At 38.2% G+C, this 14,906-nt stretch overlaps 1 protein-coding gene across 2 annotated transcripts in view; it reads right to left on the bottom strand.

The window, feature by feature from the left end:
• SH3GL2 (SH3 domain containing GRB2 like 2, endophilin A1) overlaps positions 1-14,906 on the bottom strand; it is an 87,765-nt gene that overhangs the window by 23,213 nt on the left and 49,646 nt on the right. The window contains exon 1 of one of the 2 annotated variants that reach the window (XM_048931253.1): positions 7,314-7,352. The exons of the other annotated variant lie outside the window; for it this stretch is intronic. Coding sequence (XP_048787210.1) covers positions 7,314-7,337 — 24 coding nt within the window. The 5' untranslated portion in view covers positions 7,338-7,352. Of the gene's footprint in view, positions 1-7,313; positions 7,353-14,906 lie in introns of those variants that run through there. 2 annotated transcript variants of the gene reach the window in all.

Raw genomic sequence — 14,906 nt, 5'->3', positions numbered from 1 at the left:
GTTCTGTTTGTTTTCTGTAAGCTCACTGCTAATTAGTGATTAGTAATTACCCAAAATAGTACCAATTATCACTATGAAAAGCTCAAAAAAAAAAAAGAAAAAAAAGACTACACTTACCCATTCTTCAATTCAGATGATTCTCTGTGGTCTGCACTGCTGAACTACTTACCCTTAACAGAGACCAGTGAGGTACCACAAAAACTAAATATTTTAAGCTCAATGCTGTTAGAAACAATTCTACTATGGATAACAGGTAGATTAAATATCTGAAAAGGTATTATTCACCCACAGCATCTACAACAAATAGTAACAAAGGAAGTAAAAAAAGCCTGAAGTTTTCCTCACCAGCCCATGAATAAGCCTTCTGTGAACAGACATTCTACTACAGCTGAAATAGCAAAATCTGGACAGAAGCTGCTATCTACTACAAGGCTTTTAGGTCCCTGAAAATAACAGGTCTCAAATATGCTAGTACTTAAATATTCAAAGCAGATTTTGAATAGATGATATTCATCTTTAAGGATAGAAAGTACCTGAAGGTAATTAAAGCTCCCGACTTTTAGATGTAGCTTTACTTTTCATAACTTAGGAGCTCTTCATAGCTGGGGAGGTTTTGCAGACAAGTCTTTTCATCCCCAGTGATTCCCTGAAGATCCTATTTCACATTTACAAACATTACCAACTGCTCTTTCTCTTAATATTCAGCTGAGAAATTCATGACACTTAACAGTGCAGCTCTGTAGTCAGCTAGATTGTAGTCAAAGAGGCAGTTCAGCCCCTTTTTCTCAACATGCTTTCCATTTTTGATCCCTCTGTCAATCACAAATCCACACAGAAGTCACACATCTAAGGTGGCGAACAAAATATCCATGTTGTGTGCAGAAAAAATGTTCTTGACGTTCTGGGTAAAGTTCTGTTAAAGACAACAGGAATGAGTCACAGGTTGAGAGACAAGCCATAGAGCCTTCCTGGAGTTGGGTGACTCTTATCTCAGGGTTACTCACATAATTTCAGGGAAGCACTTTCACCTCTAATATCTAGACCAAAATCTAGTTTGGAAAGCCACTGTTGACATGCAGAATCAAACTCTGTAACCCAAGCAAGATTACAAAGCAGGTATGGTTTATTCAGCAGTGTGCATATGCTGGCTGCAATGGGGGATAGATCCACCTAGCGTGCACACTGTCAGGAAAAAGTGTGCTACAGAAATAGGCTGAACTAATCCATAATCAGAAGTTTTCCCGGAATTCAGATACATATTCATTACACCCCTGAGAGTTCATTAGCATGCAGACCCTCCCCTCTTGTGCGTGCCTAGTGGGTCGTGGGATGAAGATTTGTCTTCCTCATGAAAGCTTCATTGTCTTCCTCACTGTAAACTTCTGACCTTTCAGGGGGCCATCCCCACAAGCTGGTTTCTTTTAGCCCTGTGGACATCTAATCACCTCCCTGCCAGATGTCTCTGGGTTGTTCTCAAACCTTATCACTATGGCCTTCAATTTAAGAGAAAATAAACCTGAAGAGTTCGTCCCTCTTACAGCAGAAGACAGCAATCTGCTCAGAGATACTATGATATTATTATAAGATACTATATAATATAAGATATTATTATAAGATATTATATAAGATATTATTATAAGATATTATTATGATATTAAGATACTATGCTCCCATTTCAAGGCCATAATCTAAGGTGGTCTCGTGGGAGCTGTGGGCCTGAGAAAAGCAACTGAAACACTTGCAACTCAAATCATATTTTTGTCAGCCCATTTGTATCCATCCTCCTAATCAACTGTTTAAGCATTTAATTAAGAGCTGTTGTTCCACAGATATGATATCACCAGACAGGAAGCTACAGCAGCTTGCATCAGCTGAGGACCTGCTTGCTTAGGAGATTCAGAAGCAGTCAGAAACCCATCAGTGCAAAGTTTAGTCTTCTGGAAGCACAGAGGCAGAAGTAGCCTCATGTTTACGAAGGTTTTTCAAACAGGTTCTAAAATGCTGTGATGCTTTGTTAGCATTGCAAACACAAGGAAGACATAGCTGGCTTGCAAAAGTAGTGATAAACATACATTTCAATGGAAAGAAGTCTGTGTACACATGCAGAAGTTCTGCCAATGCTGTGGGCTTTTCAGGAGAAAACATTTGAAAAAGTACATTTATAAAAAGCACAGCCTCCAACAAGATTTTTATTTTTTTTTTAATTCTGTCATTTCACATTCTGTTGAGTGAAAAGAAACTTGCAGGTTAATATTTCTGCCTGTTTGATTCCCACACAGAATTTGTACTTCAGAATTTGTTACCACAGAAAATGTGATGCTTGAAATTCAAATTTATGGCAACAGTTCTGGTTCTCTGCACTCAATATACATCTTGTGGCAAATCACACTCTCAGCCTTAGCAAGAAGCAAGAGAGAATATTTTCTGGTAATTTCAGTTAAATTATAATACAGACTAAAAGAAAGAATGCATCTAAGAGGAGCAAGTAAATCAGCTCTATTTGAGACTTCTCTTTTTCCAAATATCATTGAAATAGAAAAGAGGCACCTTTTCCAAGATAGCTATCTCCAGTAAAATAGAAATAGCTTATACTCAGAAATCCTGCAATGCTATAGGAAATATCACTGCCACTGCATAGTGCCTGACTTTGGACCAGAAAGGAAATCAATGTCTGATTTCAACTGAGGACATGTAACCTTGCTCAAGCTCTTCAGAAATAGCCAGCTAGGTGAGGAAAGTCCCAGCTTACAAGCTGAAGATCCAAAACCATTGGTCCTGGAAAGCTTCAGGAAACTCAGCAGGTTTGACATAGCTCATCAGAAGCCAGAAATGTCTGGTTTCCCTTACAAGCCATGTCACTCATTTGTTGGAAAAATTGAGCAAAAAAAAAAAAAAAAAACCCATATTTTTGTTAAACACAGAAGATTTCAAACAAGTGGAAAGCTTATCACCCTTTCCCTTACATTCAATAGTCCTTGTACTTCATTCTATTTTTCATTTAATTTGTAAAAATACTGTACAAAAGAGGGATTGTCAATAGGACTTGACAAGAACAATGTAAAACAACCCATCTCAGTGGTAAAACACAAACAGGATCCCAACTTAACATATATTTAAGTCTAATGAGGGCAATAAAGGCTATTTACATCCCATTAACAAATTTCTCAACCCTAGCAGCCAGAAGAGCAGTCCCTGACACCAGCTGAATTTCATCAGTACAGGATCCTCTCTGTGCAAAACTGAGAAGCACAGTGACTTCATCACTACAACAGAAGCTGTGAGGAGCAAGGAAAACAGTGTGAAAGGCAAAAGAGTAAAAAAAGAGATGTCCAAGAATCTCCAGGAAACTTTGCTGTTTCTGTTCCATTTGTACTAAGACACTGATTATGCCACTGAAGCTTAGCTTTCTCTCTGGTAAGATGAAGAAATACATTTGCCAACCACAAAGTAAAATTGTGAGAATTAATTTGCATCTGCTACTGCTTGTCAGCATGAGTGTATCTAGCAGAAATGTTAGTCATGTAGTTAAGGTGAGCATCTGCCAGACACATCTGAGATTCTCTCTTCTGTTACCCTTCTACAATTTGACAGATATCTTTAATCAGGAAATAATACACTAACTCCCCTGATAGTACTGCAATCACTTTCTCTCTCTACTAGTATTTCATGGATCTGTTCCACCCAGGAGGGTATCATCACAGCTAGGTACATTCACCCTTCCTCAATATTTCCCTCGACTCTGATGATTTCACACACAGTATGACAACAAAAAGTATACTACTCAAAAATCAGGAAGTGAATTGAATTTGGGAGCCACAACAAGGAAAGAGAAGACTAAGACTGGGACACAAGAAGGTTGTCTTGGCCTCCCACAAAGCATTTCCTAAGTACTCTTTATATACATATAACAGCTTGGCATTGCTGGTGCTCACAGCTGCTAGCAGTAGGGCCCATAGCCTTGTAAAGAGCCCTGAGTCCAGAGACAGTTTAGAACTCCTAGAGAATAGGCTGTAATGTGACATACAGAGGAGACAGTAATTGGCAGTGCCACTGATGAAGCTTGTCAAATCACAGGGGGAAATTTTCATGGGACAGGATCTCCAGTAATAATCTGGAGCAATGGCAAAATGTCTCACAGAAACTTTTCCTTTGAAAGAAATCCACTGAAAGAAACATTCATAGTGAATCTGTCCTATGCATTTAATCTCATCATTCAGAATCAATCCATAAATTGGTCTTTTTTCATTTTCAGTTAAAGCTGAAGGGGGATGGGGATGTCTACATCAGCAATTACTTTGTCCATTCTAAAGCAGCATTTTTCTTTCTGAGTGCTGGTAATGGCCAAACTGTAGAATTCTGCTCTTTCAGAGTTATTCAGCACTAGCGTACAATATGAAAGTACGCCTGCATCTGTGCAAGATTCTGCACTGATAGCAGTTACTGCAGAGCCTTTGCTGCAATGCCACTGCATTAGACTGGAGACTGTCCACTGGTGATAGAAATGAAGCAGGATGAGAGCAGAGACAGAACTGCTGAGAAAGTGCTGGGGAGTAGCAGCTGACTGTATTCCTGCGGCAAGTCCTTGCACATAGGCACCCACTGCAAGAGAGCATGTAAGTAATACCATAGGAAAGACATAAAACTAAATCAGTATTATACATTCTAGTGCCAGACGTGTACTGACAACTGAGACACTGCCATATACCCAAGACAAGCACTGGAATCTATTTCACATATATTACTGAAGTTTCACATTAGCCATACAAGGGCCTCAGAAGCTCGGTTCTCTGTGTGTTAGTGTTCAGTCAGAAAGCTGGTCACAACCTCAGCATCTTTGCTGTTCAAAGTGGGCTCAGGAGCTGGCAAAGAGGAGCTGAGAAGCTGGCAAATGCTACCAGAGAGCTCAGGACAGTCAGAACACTGTGTGCTTTTTCGACACTACCTTTCCGTCCCCAGCAGGACATCAGTACCAGCAGCAAAGAAGAAACTGGCATAAGAAAGGTCACTGTATCAGCTAGAATCAGCTAGAATATATGCCAATCTTTTTTTCCTTTTTTTTTTTTTTTTTTTTTTTTTTCTTCAGTAAGCAGAAGGGGCAGAGAATCTAATCCCATATGGTATTCCCACTTCTGATGTCAACAGTGCTGTGATATAGAAGCAGTAAAAGACCTGCAGACAATAACGTGCTCATACACTTATTGCAGTTGCCCAAAGAGACCTGGACTCAGACCCACAATCCTGATGAGTTCTCCCCACAGCAGCAGTGAGAGCTCTGCCATACACTGTACTGTCACACAGAAGGCAGACCTCTGTGCTTTACTTCACAGAGTGCCAAAAAGTATGATAGCACTGATTTTTCAAGATAATGGTTCACTCAAACTGGGTGGTGATAACAAAACTCTGAGGAAAGGGCAAAACAAGAATATAGTGCTTTTGGATTATGAAATTTATTTCCTGCAGAGGTGAGCAGTGCCAGCTTTCTCATGGAATGTTATCAGCGGGCAGTTCCTGGCCCGCCATGCTTTGTTACTATAAACAGTGTTTTTGTATTTTAGGAGAATGTGAACAACAAAATTACACATTCATTCAATCTGCCCTGCTACTTTCATATCTCCATAGCAACTTTAATGAAATTATAAAGGGAAGATCACAGAAACACAGAATTGTTTGAGCTGGAGAAGACCTCTATAGGCCACCTTGTCTACCTCCCCAGCAATGAACAGGGACACCTGCAGCTCAATCAGAGTGCTCAGAGCCCTGTCCAGCCTGATCTTCGATGTCTTCAGGGACAGGGCATCCACCACAATTCCAGACAACTTGTTCCAGTGCCTCATCATTCATATTGTAAAAAAAATACTTCCTTTTGTCCAGTCTAAATCTCCCATTTTTTAGTTTAAAATCATTTCCCCTTATCCTATCACAACAGACCCTGCTAAAGAGTCTGTCTTCATAGTTAAGCTCCCTTTTAGATGCTGAGAGGCCTCTGTAAAGTCTGCAATACTCTTATAATAATACTCTAGGCAGAATCTAGAAGTGCAGCTTTATATTCAGTTGCTGCACTTTCAGGCAGTGAAGCTGTGGACATAAAAACTATTACAAAGGCATAAGACAATACATATAGTGAAAAAGAGGCTAAGAGAAACAAACCATGTATCCATCCAGTAAGCTGCATTATCTGGAGCTCAGGTACATCATGTTTATGGATCACGATTTACATTCTCTCAGGAGCATACAATAACACATGACTGCCCCATCTACGTAGCTTCTGACTTCAGAAGAACCAATGACCTCTTCCTTCTCCCTGCTTCACTTGGTTTACCTCACCACATAGCATACATCAGATGTACAGGTGTCAGGTGAATTAAACCAAGTCACCAGACTGCTTGAGGTCATCGACTCCATTTCAGTACAAAACTGTGAATAAGTCTCTGATAGCAGTAGCTTACAAACTGCGAGGTAGAATTCACATTCTCTCCTCATGAAAAACATCGTTTGCAGTAAACTTCAGCTTTGAAAAGTTGAGTACCTCACATTCAAGTATGAAGTGTGCAAGGGCATGTTTTATATGCCTTTAAGATCTCCACAGAGCCCAAACATGTGATCAGAGGTGGGAGTGCATCTCCTATGAAAACGGGCTGAAAGAGCTGGGTTTATTCAGCCTGGAGAAGAGATTCATCATAACACAATCTAGTACAACAAACTGTGCTTTACATGCATACTGCAAATACTTACGTCAGTTCTGTTTTTTACAGACCAAAGTATTGTGGCATACCTACCTTAAGTTTCACAGAAAAGAAGGGGAGAAATGCTTCTCTGAAAAAGCAATTTCAGTTGCTGTTTTTTGTCTGATTATAGTCCCTGTAATTTTAACATGATATGAGAATAAACTATTCCATGAGCAAGTTCAGCTTTATAAAACTGCTAGATTTCATTGATTTTTCCTAAAAATATTATGGAGCCTTCATGCACTTGCAGTAGGGACTCATTTTAAAATTATTTAAATTGAATTTTAAAAACAGATTAGGAAGATTCAGAAGTAGAATTCTTTCCTGATATCAGTGTGGAACTCATTACTCAGAACAGAAACATTTGCCACTGCATGCTTTAGTCCCCATAAGAAATAAGGGGAAGACTATCAATGCTGAAGTTCTGTCCTCCCTGAGTTACATTATAGACATTTCTGATCACAAAGATAGGCAGTACCTTTTAAACAGTGCATTACAAAAATAAAATCACTGGTATAAGAGGGGAGTAATGTTCACAGTTCAGAGTGCAGAAATTTGCATGGGAATATATTTCTTAGAATTACATACACCTGGTCCTTTCAGCAGGTTCATGTAGGTGAAGAGGCATCCTAATTGCATCCTAGAAAGACAGCTGCATACCTACCAAGTACAGACAGAGACCCATACTTTAATCCTGCCTCATCCATTTTAGAGAGACAGACCACAGCTGTGTTTCACAGGTGAGGGAAATCACCCCAGAGTCCACAGAAGCTGGCTGCCTACACATCCACAGCCATCCCACTGAAACCAGTTTTCTCCTAACTGAATGTATTTTGCAGTATATAGCTGTCATAGGGCATGCTATACAGTCCTTGACATGTGTTCAGGGGCTTTCCAACTGCTGTAAAGTATTTGGAGGTTTCTGCCTGCCATCTGCAAAAGCAGCAGAGAGGGGATGTGGAAAGAGCAAAACCAGAGAGAGAAATAAAGCAGGTATAGTTTTCAGCTGCTATAAACAAACAGATCTGCTTTCAGTTCACCAGATGTCATCCTAAGCAATGCTCTATGCTGTCCCTGCAGTTGAAAAGCCAATCTCCTTGTATTTCTTCTATTTTCTTTAAAAAAAAAAAAAAAAAAAAAAAAGTGTTCAAATGTGTAGGATTTCTCTTCCATTTGAAATAGCTACTCCAAATTCCAATTGAAATGCTAAGTGTATTTAAGGACAATCACCTTATAGAGCAGGTGTAAATAACAGTTTTTCTTCCCTTCCTCCTTGTCAAGTTTTCTGTAATGGCAAGTCTTAAAATTTATCTTGGATTTTAAGATTTAAATATCTTGTAATCTGCATGGAATTTTTAAGCATGTGCGATCCTTCATGGGAATCTACTGATTAAATTTATTAAAACATTTATATTCAACATGCCATCTACCATAAATTATTATGTGGTGGTAAAAATGCAAACAAACAACGGCAAGTACAAAGCAGGTGAAAATGACTACATTCAACATCAGAATGAACAATAAAAATATAGCATTAGCCTCTTCATGTCATTTACTTAATTAGCCTGATCATCTGACCTATCCACATGCTCAGTTACTGTCCTCTGTACAGACAATTACTGCAGTAACATCTTCATTATAACCATCCAGTTTTATCTCTTGGGGATAAAGGGAGTAAATTGATTTGTATTCTTTCACATCCTTCAGGTTTGAACTTGGCTATAAAAGAAGAAACAGAGCGACAGAGAGAATGCTAAATACTTCATTGCTTTAGTCTACATTATGATACTTCACAGTGTAACTTAGTCTGAGGAAAGAAAGAATTTCTGAAAAATTCTAATCTCATATGGAATCATTGCTTGCTTTAAAATACTGTGTTTCAATTAGTTTCCATTGGCAACATACAAGTAGAAATTATACACTGAGGTTGTTGAAATATGTCAATATACTGTGCTAGACTTGAGCTGTCTTAATGCAACTTCAAATCCAGAGAAGATCCCAGATTAGCCGGGACAAAAAGGTCAGTGACAGGTGGAAATTCCTAGCATTTGTTAAAGTATCACCTGTAGGTTGTGGGGACACTGAGAACATAGCTTTTTCATTGTTACCTGCTTATGATGATATCTGACATTTATGTAGCTTTAAAAAATATTTTAAACTAACATGTTCACAGAAGATAAGTAAACAAGGAAGGCTTACATTACAACCAAAACAGCACCCCCTACCAACAGACACCACTTTTGTTCATATGTAGGTCTCAGTTATGCCACGGGCTTTACAGCTTTTTTCCAGCAAGGTATCATATTGGCTGAGCATGGCCTATGCCAAGTCATTTAATCCACTTTGCTCAGATTTCATCCCTCCCTACACCACATCAGTAGCAGGGTGGATTAGTCAACTAGGATCAGTTTCCACAACAATTTTTTATTTTTTTTATTTTTTTTTTTCTGCAAAGTACAAACATTCTTAATGAGCAGGCAGCATAACCTCCTTCTTAGCATATATACCATAGCTCCCAGAGCTCACCTTTATCCATAGGGGACAGGTAGGAAAACTCCCACTGATCTTACTGATAGAGGATCAAGCAAAACAGCAGAAGTGATGGAACTTAAAACTAACAATTGCTACAGTCTGCTTATCAATAATCTCATATTTAAGACAATCTTAGCAATGTCAAGATTCTCCTCACAAGCCACTGATTCTTCTTCCACGATTCTTGAGTGTCTTGCATTAACAAAAGAAAACTGAAGTTGATAATATTGTACTATTCAGATTTCAGAAATACCAGCTCAAAATGGAACAGCAATGTTTGACACACTTGTAAAAACAAACTTTTACAGAAACTTTGACCTTGTAATGGTTTTGCACTTCATTAGTATTTAATGGCTGTTGTTTGAATCCATATAAAACAATCAATATTAAACAACCATAATGTTATAGCCTATGGTTAAAACCATTAGTCCCTTTGTTTTAAGCACTATTTTAACTGATTAATAAGGACACATAAAAGCTTTGCCTACTCCAGGGAGTCTTTTCCAAAAACACCTCCTTTATGGCTAGAAGTACTCCAGCACAGGACTTCAAATGCTGGCAGTACATTGCCAGCAGTTCAAACACAACTACTTCTAACCCTACTCAGGTTTTCACTATGAAAAGCCAGGTGACCTGCCCATATTTGGACTGCCAATACAATTAGCAATGGTGGAACCCAACCAGGTTAACACTTCTCAATTGCTAGTTATGATACAGCAAGGGCATCTGAGACTTAAAGATGGCTGCTGGAATTCAGTAGGCATAAATGCACAGTAACATAGAATAATTCAGCATGCTGAATTACGCCCACCTTTGTATGCATGGAAGGCATGAAAAAAAGGAATGAGTGAAAATATACCTATATTTTAACTAACAAGATCTTAAATACATGAATGGAAGCATTTTGATCCTGTATATTAAATGCAAAATGTGGAAGCTGAGAAATTGTTTACACAAATTCCAGTGCTAACAAGCACCATAACAGCATGCCACCTGCTTCCTAGATGATTCATTCTTATCTCTTAGCTCTACAAGATAAAGATGTGACACCATCCAAAAAGGAAAATTTGTTCCTTGTCTTCAAGAATAAGTTACTATTTGTATCTTAAGTTTCTACACTGCTAATAATAATTTATTGCTAAATTTGCATTGCAATTGTCCATCATGAAGTTACATCCAAAACATGAAATATATATGAATACAGGTGAGGTTTAAATTGTATAGAATTTTGGAAGTCTTTAGGTAAAAGTGTGAATATTTTTCACTGTTGGTAATAGCAATGCAAAACAGGATTCCAGTGGTGGAAAAGTACCTTGAATTGAAGGTAGGGTGTATGGAGACTGAGAAATTGCAGCAGGTTTTGCAAGATCTCATTTTTCATTCTTATTTTATGCAGAATATGCCACTCACTCTGAAGTTGTGTAGTCTGCTGGACAGTAAATAAGTCACATTCTGAATATTCATGAATCTGTGAATAACGTTGTCTGTGTCCTAGTTTTTTAGCTGCTCTGTGAGGTGATAATACTCAGAATAAACCATTTTTACATCTTCTCCTTAAAGCGTGCATAGGCTGTGATAGCATCCACAAATCAGTTGTGTCTTCTGGTTATGATCTGATTAACTCATATTCTAGCCACTCTGTGCCAATCTAAGGCTCAATAAATGGTTTACAAGAGCCCTGAATAGGTAAGATTCCTTAAATATAAATTTTTCAAAGGGCAAAAGAATTCCTCACGCATCTTGGGACATGCAACCACAGAACAGTTGAGGCTGGAAGAGCTGCCTTTTTCTGCACCCATGTGTTCTCTCACTTTTATCTTTCTGATTCCCCTTCGCAGCTGGGGAGAGTAAGCAAGGGAGCGAATGGCTGCAAGGGGCTCAGTGGCTTTCCAGTGTTTAACCATAAGGGGGGCAATAAGAAAACCAACAGCTCTCAGACTCACAGCTGCTCTTCTTTAAGATGCCAGAAATGCATAAGCCGATACCTTTTTCCAAGAGAAGAAAGTTTAGCCCCAGCTAAACTAAACCATCTCCTGCTTTTTATCAAGAATATGAGACAGTGTCTAGTGATGGTGCTATCAGAAAAAGGGTTACAAGTTCACACAGCCTCCTGACCACCCAACCATTTACTTTCATTTCCAGTCAACAGGTACCAGACTAGAATCTGTGCTCAGTTCTGACACAAGCCACTCTGATTCAGGTTTTTTGTTTGTTTGTTTCAGCATCAGTATAACTGGAGTCTTTCAGTAAGATAATCCAGCAGAACGATCAACTCTCATGGTCACTAGCCTATTTCAGTTAGCAGAAAATGAGGAAATTAGAAGCCTTTGCTCCTGAACAGGTTCAATTTCAACTTCAATCTTATCTTACCACAGCACAGTCAGTCTGAAGGATAATGCAACTTTAAATTACTGAGGAAAGAACTACTGTGCGTAATGCAAAACAGCATTTTGCTCTTGTAATTTGCTCTTGTAATAGACACTGTCCTTATCTTTTGGATAGCTGATAAGGTTTCTACTTCTTCTTTGACAAAGACAATTGTTTTATGAAGTTAGTGTTCTTTCAGTTCACTTTAACAAATGAAATTGATTCTGTCAAACAGAGCAAAATAAACAAATCAGTGTTTCCCTTTTTTATACTGAAGGGATATCAGTGGGGAAAAAAACAAAGATGACAGTTTAAAATAAGGACATTTTCAAAAGGTTATTGTATCCTGAATATTTTATCAGCATTAAATTTTACAATCATCACGAAATTTGAAACTGGAAAAAAAAAAACACCTAAAATAATGAACCTAAACCAAAACAATTAACAGCAAACCAATTGCTGAGCTGACAGGAAAGTGGAGAAAAATCACCTCTGTAAGGACTGCAGAGCTGCAGATGCAGTACCCATATAAGCTGACAAAGCTACTAAAGTTTTGAAGCTGGTAACACTTCTTTATCACTGTTCTTTGCATAAATTGTAGTATCTCCCTTTTCCTCTACTTTCATCTTTCTTGCCAATTTGAGCTGTAAAACTGTCTGAGTAAAATTGGGTTTATTTGTATGTGGAATACATATACATCATTACGACAACTCAGCGGAGACCATGGTCTTGACGTTCCCTAGGCACTTGTGCTAAGAAGATTTACCTACATTTTGAGATGCAAAATTAAGTGAAAGCTTTCCCCCATCAAACTATCGTAGGAAAAGTCTAAAACCTCTCACATTTATCATTACATGAGCTTTATAGCCCTGTGCAAACTACAAGCAAACCAATAAAACTGAGGGTATTACGACACATTGCTCTATCAAGCTCTGTGTAAACAGCTCAGATGATGCAGTATGATGATCTCTCATTCTTTCTCGAGATCTCTTCTCTGTAATAGATTCTGATGACTCAGATGCTCTGCATGAATATAGTCAGGAAACCAAAAGATCAGCGTGTTAAATAACTGCAGAAGGACTTTTATGGTTTAGGGCATGGAAATGGTAATTAGAAATAGTAATTCTCACAGTATGCTATAGAATAACTTCAGAGATGCTACGTATTTCTCAGTTTGACAGATAACATCACTTGGCCGAGTGAAATATTTTCTTGGCAGAGTTTTAGTGGGTTTGGTATGACTTCAGAAATGATTTCTGCATTAATAGATAGTTATTCCATTCAAAATCACACAGAATAAGTGACTCTGGGAAACTCTCTAACTGAAGAGACTAAAATGTGGGTTTCTGACATCTCAAAGACTTATCTGTTCAACGACAAAAATCACGTTGGCCCAGTTAACATTTGGAAGCAAAGGATGTGGATCTCACACAACATGGAGGAGGTCCAAAGGGAGAGACTACGATCACACTTTTCACAGACAACACTCAAATGAGCAGTATATATTTCAGCAAACTACTCTCTGCTTTTTACATAAAAATTCCTCTGCTATCTCAGAACTGTTTTCAGCATCATACATGTTAGCAGATTTTCTGTCATCTCTGATTTATAAGAGAAGTAAATCATGCTTTCCTAATCTGATCACTTTGTATCTCATAGAGTTTCCAGGTTCACTATCTTTAAAAGACTCTGTGGAAGACACTTTGCTCTGGAGGTCAACAACAAGTTAGCTGGTCAACTCGAATTCTTTCAGCATGTTGGTAGGGCTGACACCTATTACAATGTTCCTTACTACATAAGGTAGGAAATGAAAAAGATAGCATCATAAATACAGAATGTATGAATCCACAGAAATACAGAGTATATGAATCCACTTTTTGTATAAATCATAAAACAACAGGCTTGTTTTTCCCTTCTGTGTCAGCAGTGAAACTTCCTTTATGTAACTTCTGCTTCTTTTTAGACCAGAAATGCTACAATAACTACATGCACAAGAGAAAAACATCCTTTTTTTTTTCTTTTTTTTTTTTTCACAGCAAAAATACAAAGGAAAATTCTTTGTGATCTGTGAATTTAATTATATAACATTTCTTAATTTAATAACCCATTAAAATCCATTATCTATAGCTCTTGAAAAGGGAAATGGTCAACCATGCTTGATCAGGGAAAGGCATTCAGGCAGTCATTGCAGAGCTAGCTGCTATAAGACACAGTAAATCTGCCTTTCTTTTTTATGTAACCACAAGTTATAATCTATGTATTTCTATTGCACTGTAATGAGATGTTTGAGTCATTTCACGATAGCCTGCTGAACCTAATAAAAGGTTTTACTGCATCAGCATTCACAGGGGATGAAATATGTGCCAATTATTCACAGCAGAATGATCATTTTCCTTTAACTTGTCATTCTTTCCAGCAGAGAAAATGGTCAGTTTTCATACAGGTTTTGTGACTTCACAGAGATTTTTAGACAAAATGCACCAAAGTAGTGTGCAGGATTGCAAAGGTTTTACCCCAGGTGGTAGACATAAAAGAACTAAGGAAGCAAAACCTCCACTGGTGCCTAAACATCCGCTACTGCTTAACCTTCAATTCTATATACCTAATTACCTCAGGGAAATATGGGGCACCAAAACTTGCTGATATTAAGCAAGTTGACAGGTTTGCAAAATTAAGTGTTGTAACAATTCCACTGCAGTGAGAGAGATCATTAGTCCTTCTGAGCAGTAGCTGTCCTAGGTCCTCAGAAGTATGAATTTGATCCTCAAAAGATGGGGACTTGTGCTGAAGTCATTTTCAGAGATAAGATTTGGATTTCCCAAGTCAAACAGGCTTTGCTTAAAGTGAGCATAACTGTGCTTAAATTCTACTGAAATCTGTACTTCAAGTTTTGTGTCATAGTATGTCCATTTCCCATTACTTTTATGGAGTTTATGGATGACTAGCCCTTTTCTGAAATTTCTGTAATCTAAGAGTGGTCTGATTAACTGAACAGTGGAAACATCAGTATTTGTAAAACAAGAACTGTAAAGTCCTGGTTTTGTACATAGATAGAATCATCAAGGTTGTAAAAGACCTCCAAGATCATCCAGTCCAACAATCCACCTATCACTAGTATTTCCCCACTAAATGTCCCTGAGTAGAATGTACAAATGTTTCTTGAACATTTGCAGGGAAGGTCACTCCCCTAGGCAGCCTGTTCCAGCAACTGGCCACTTTTTTGGAGACCACTCTTTTGAAGAAAGATCCTACTGGACTGGATGCACTAGACAATCTCTGCCT

Source organism: Lagopus muta, chromosome Z (genome assembly GCF_023343835.1).
Source record: "Lagopus muta isolate bLagMut1 chromosome Z, bLagMut1 primary, whole genome shotgun sequence".
NCBI lineage: Eukaryota > Metazoa > Chordata > Aves > Galliformes > Phasianidae > Lagopus > Lagopus muta.
Note: the sequence above shows the minus strand (reverse complement) of the source record. Positions and strands in the feature narration are given on the sequence as shown.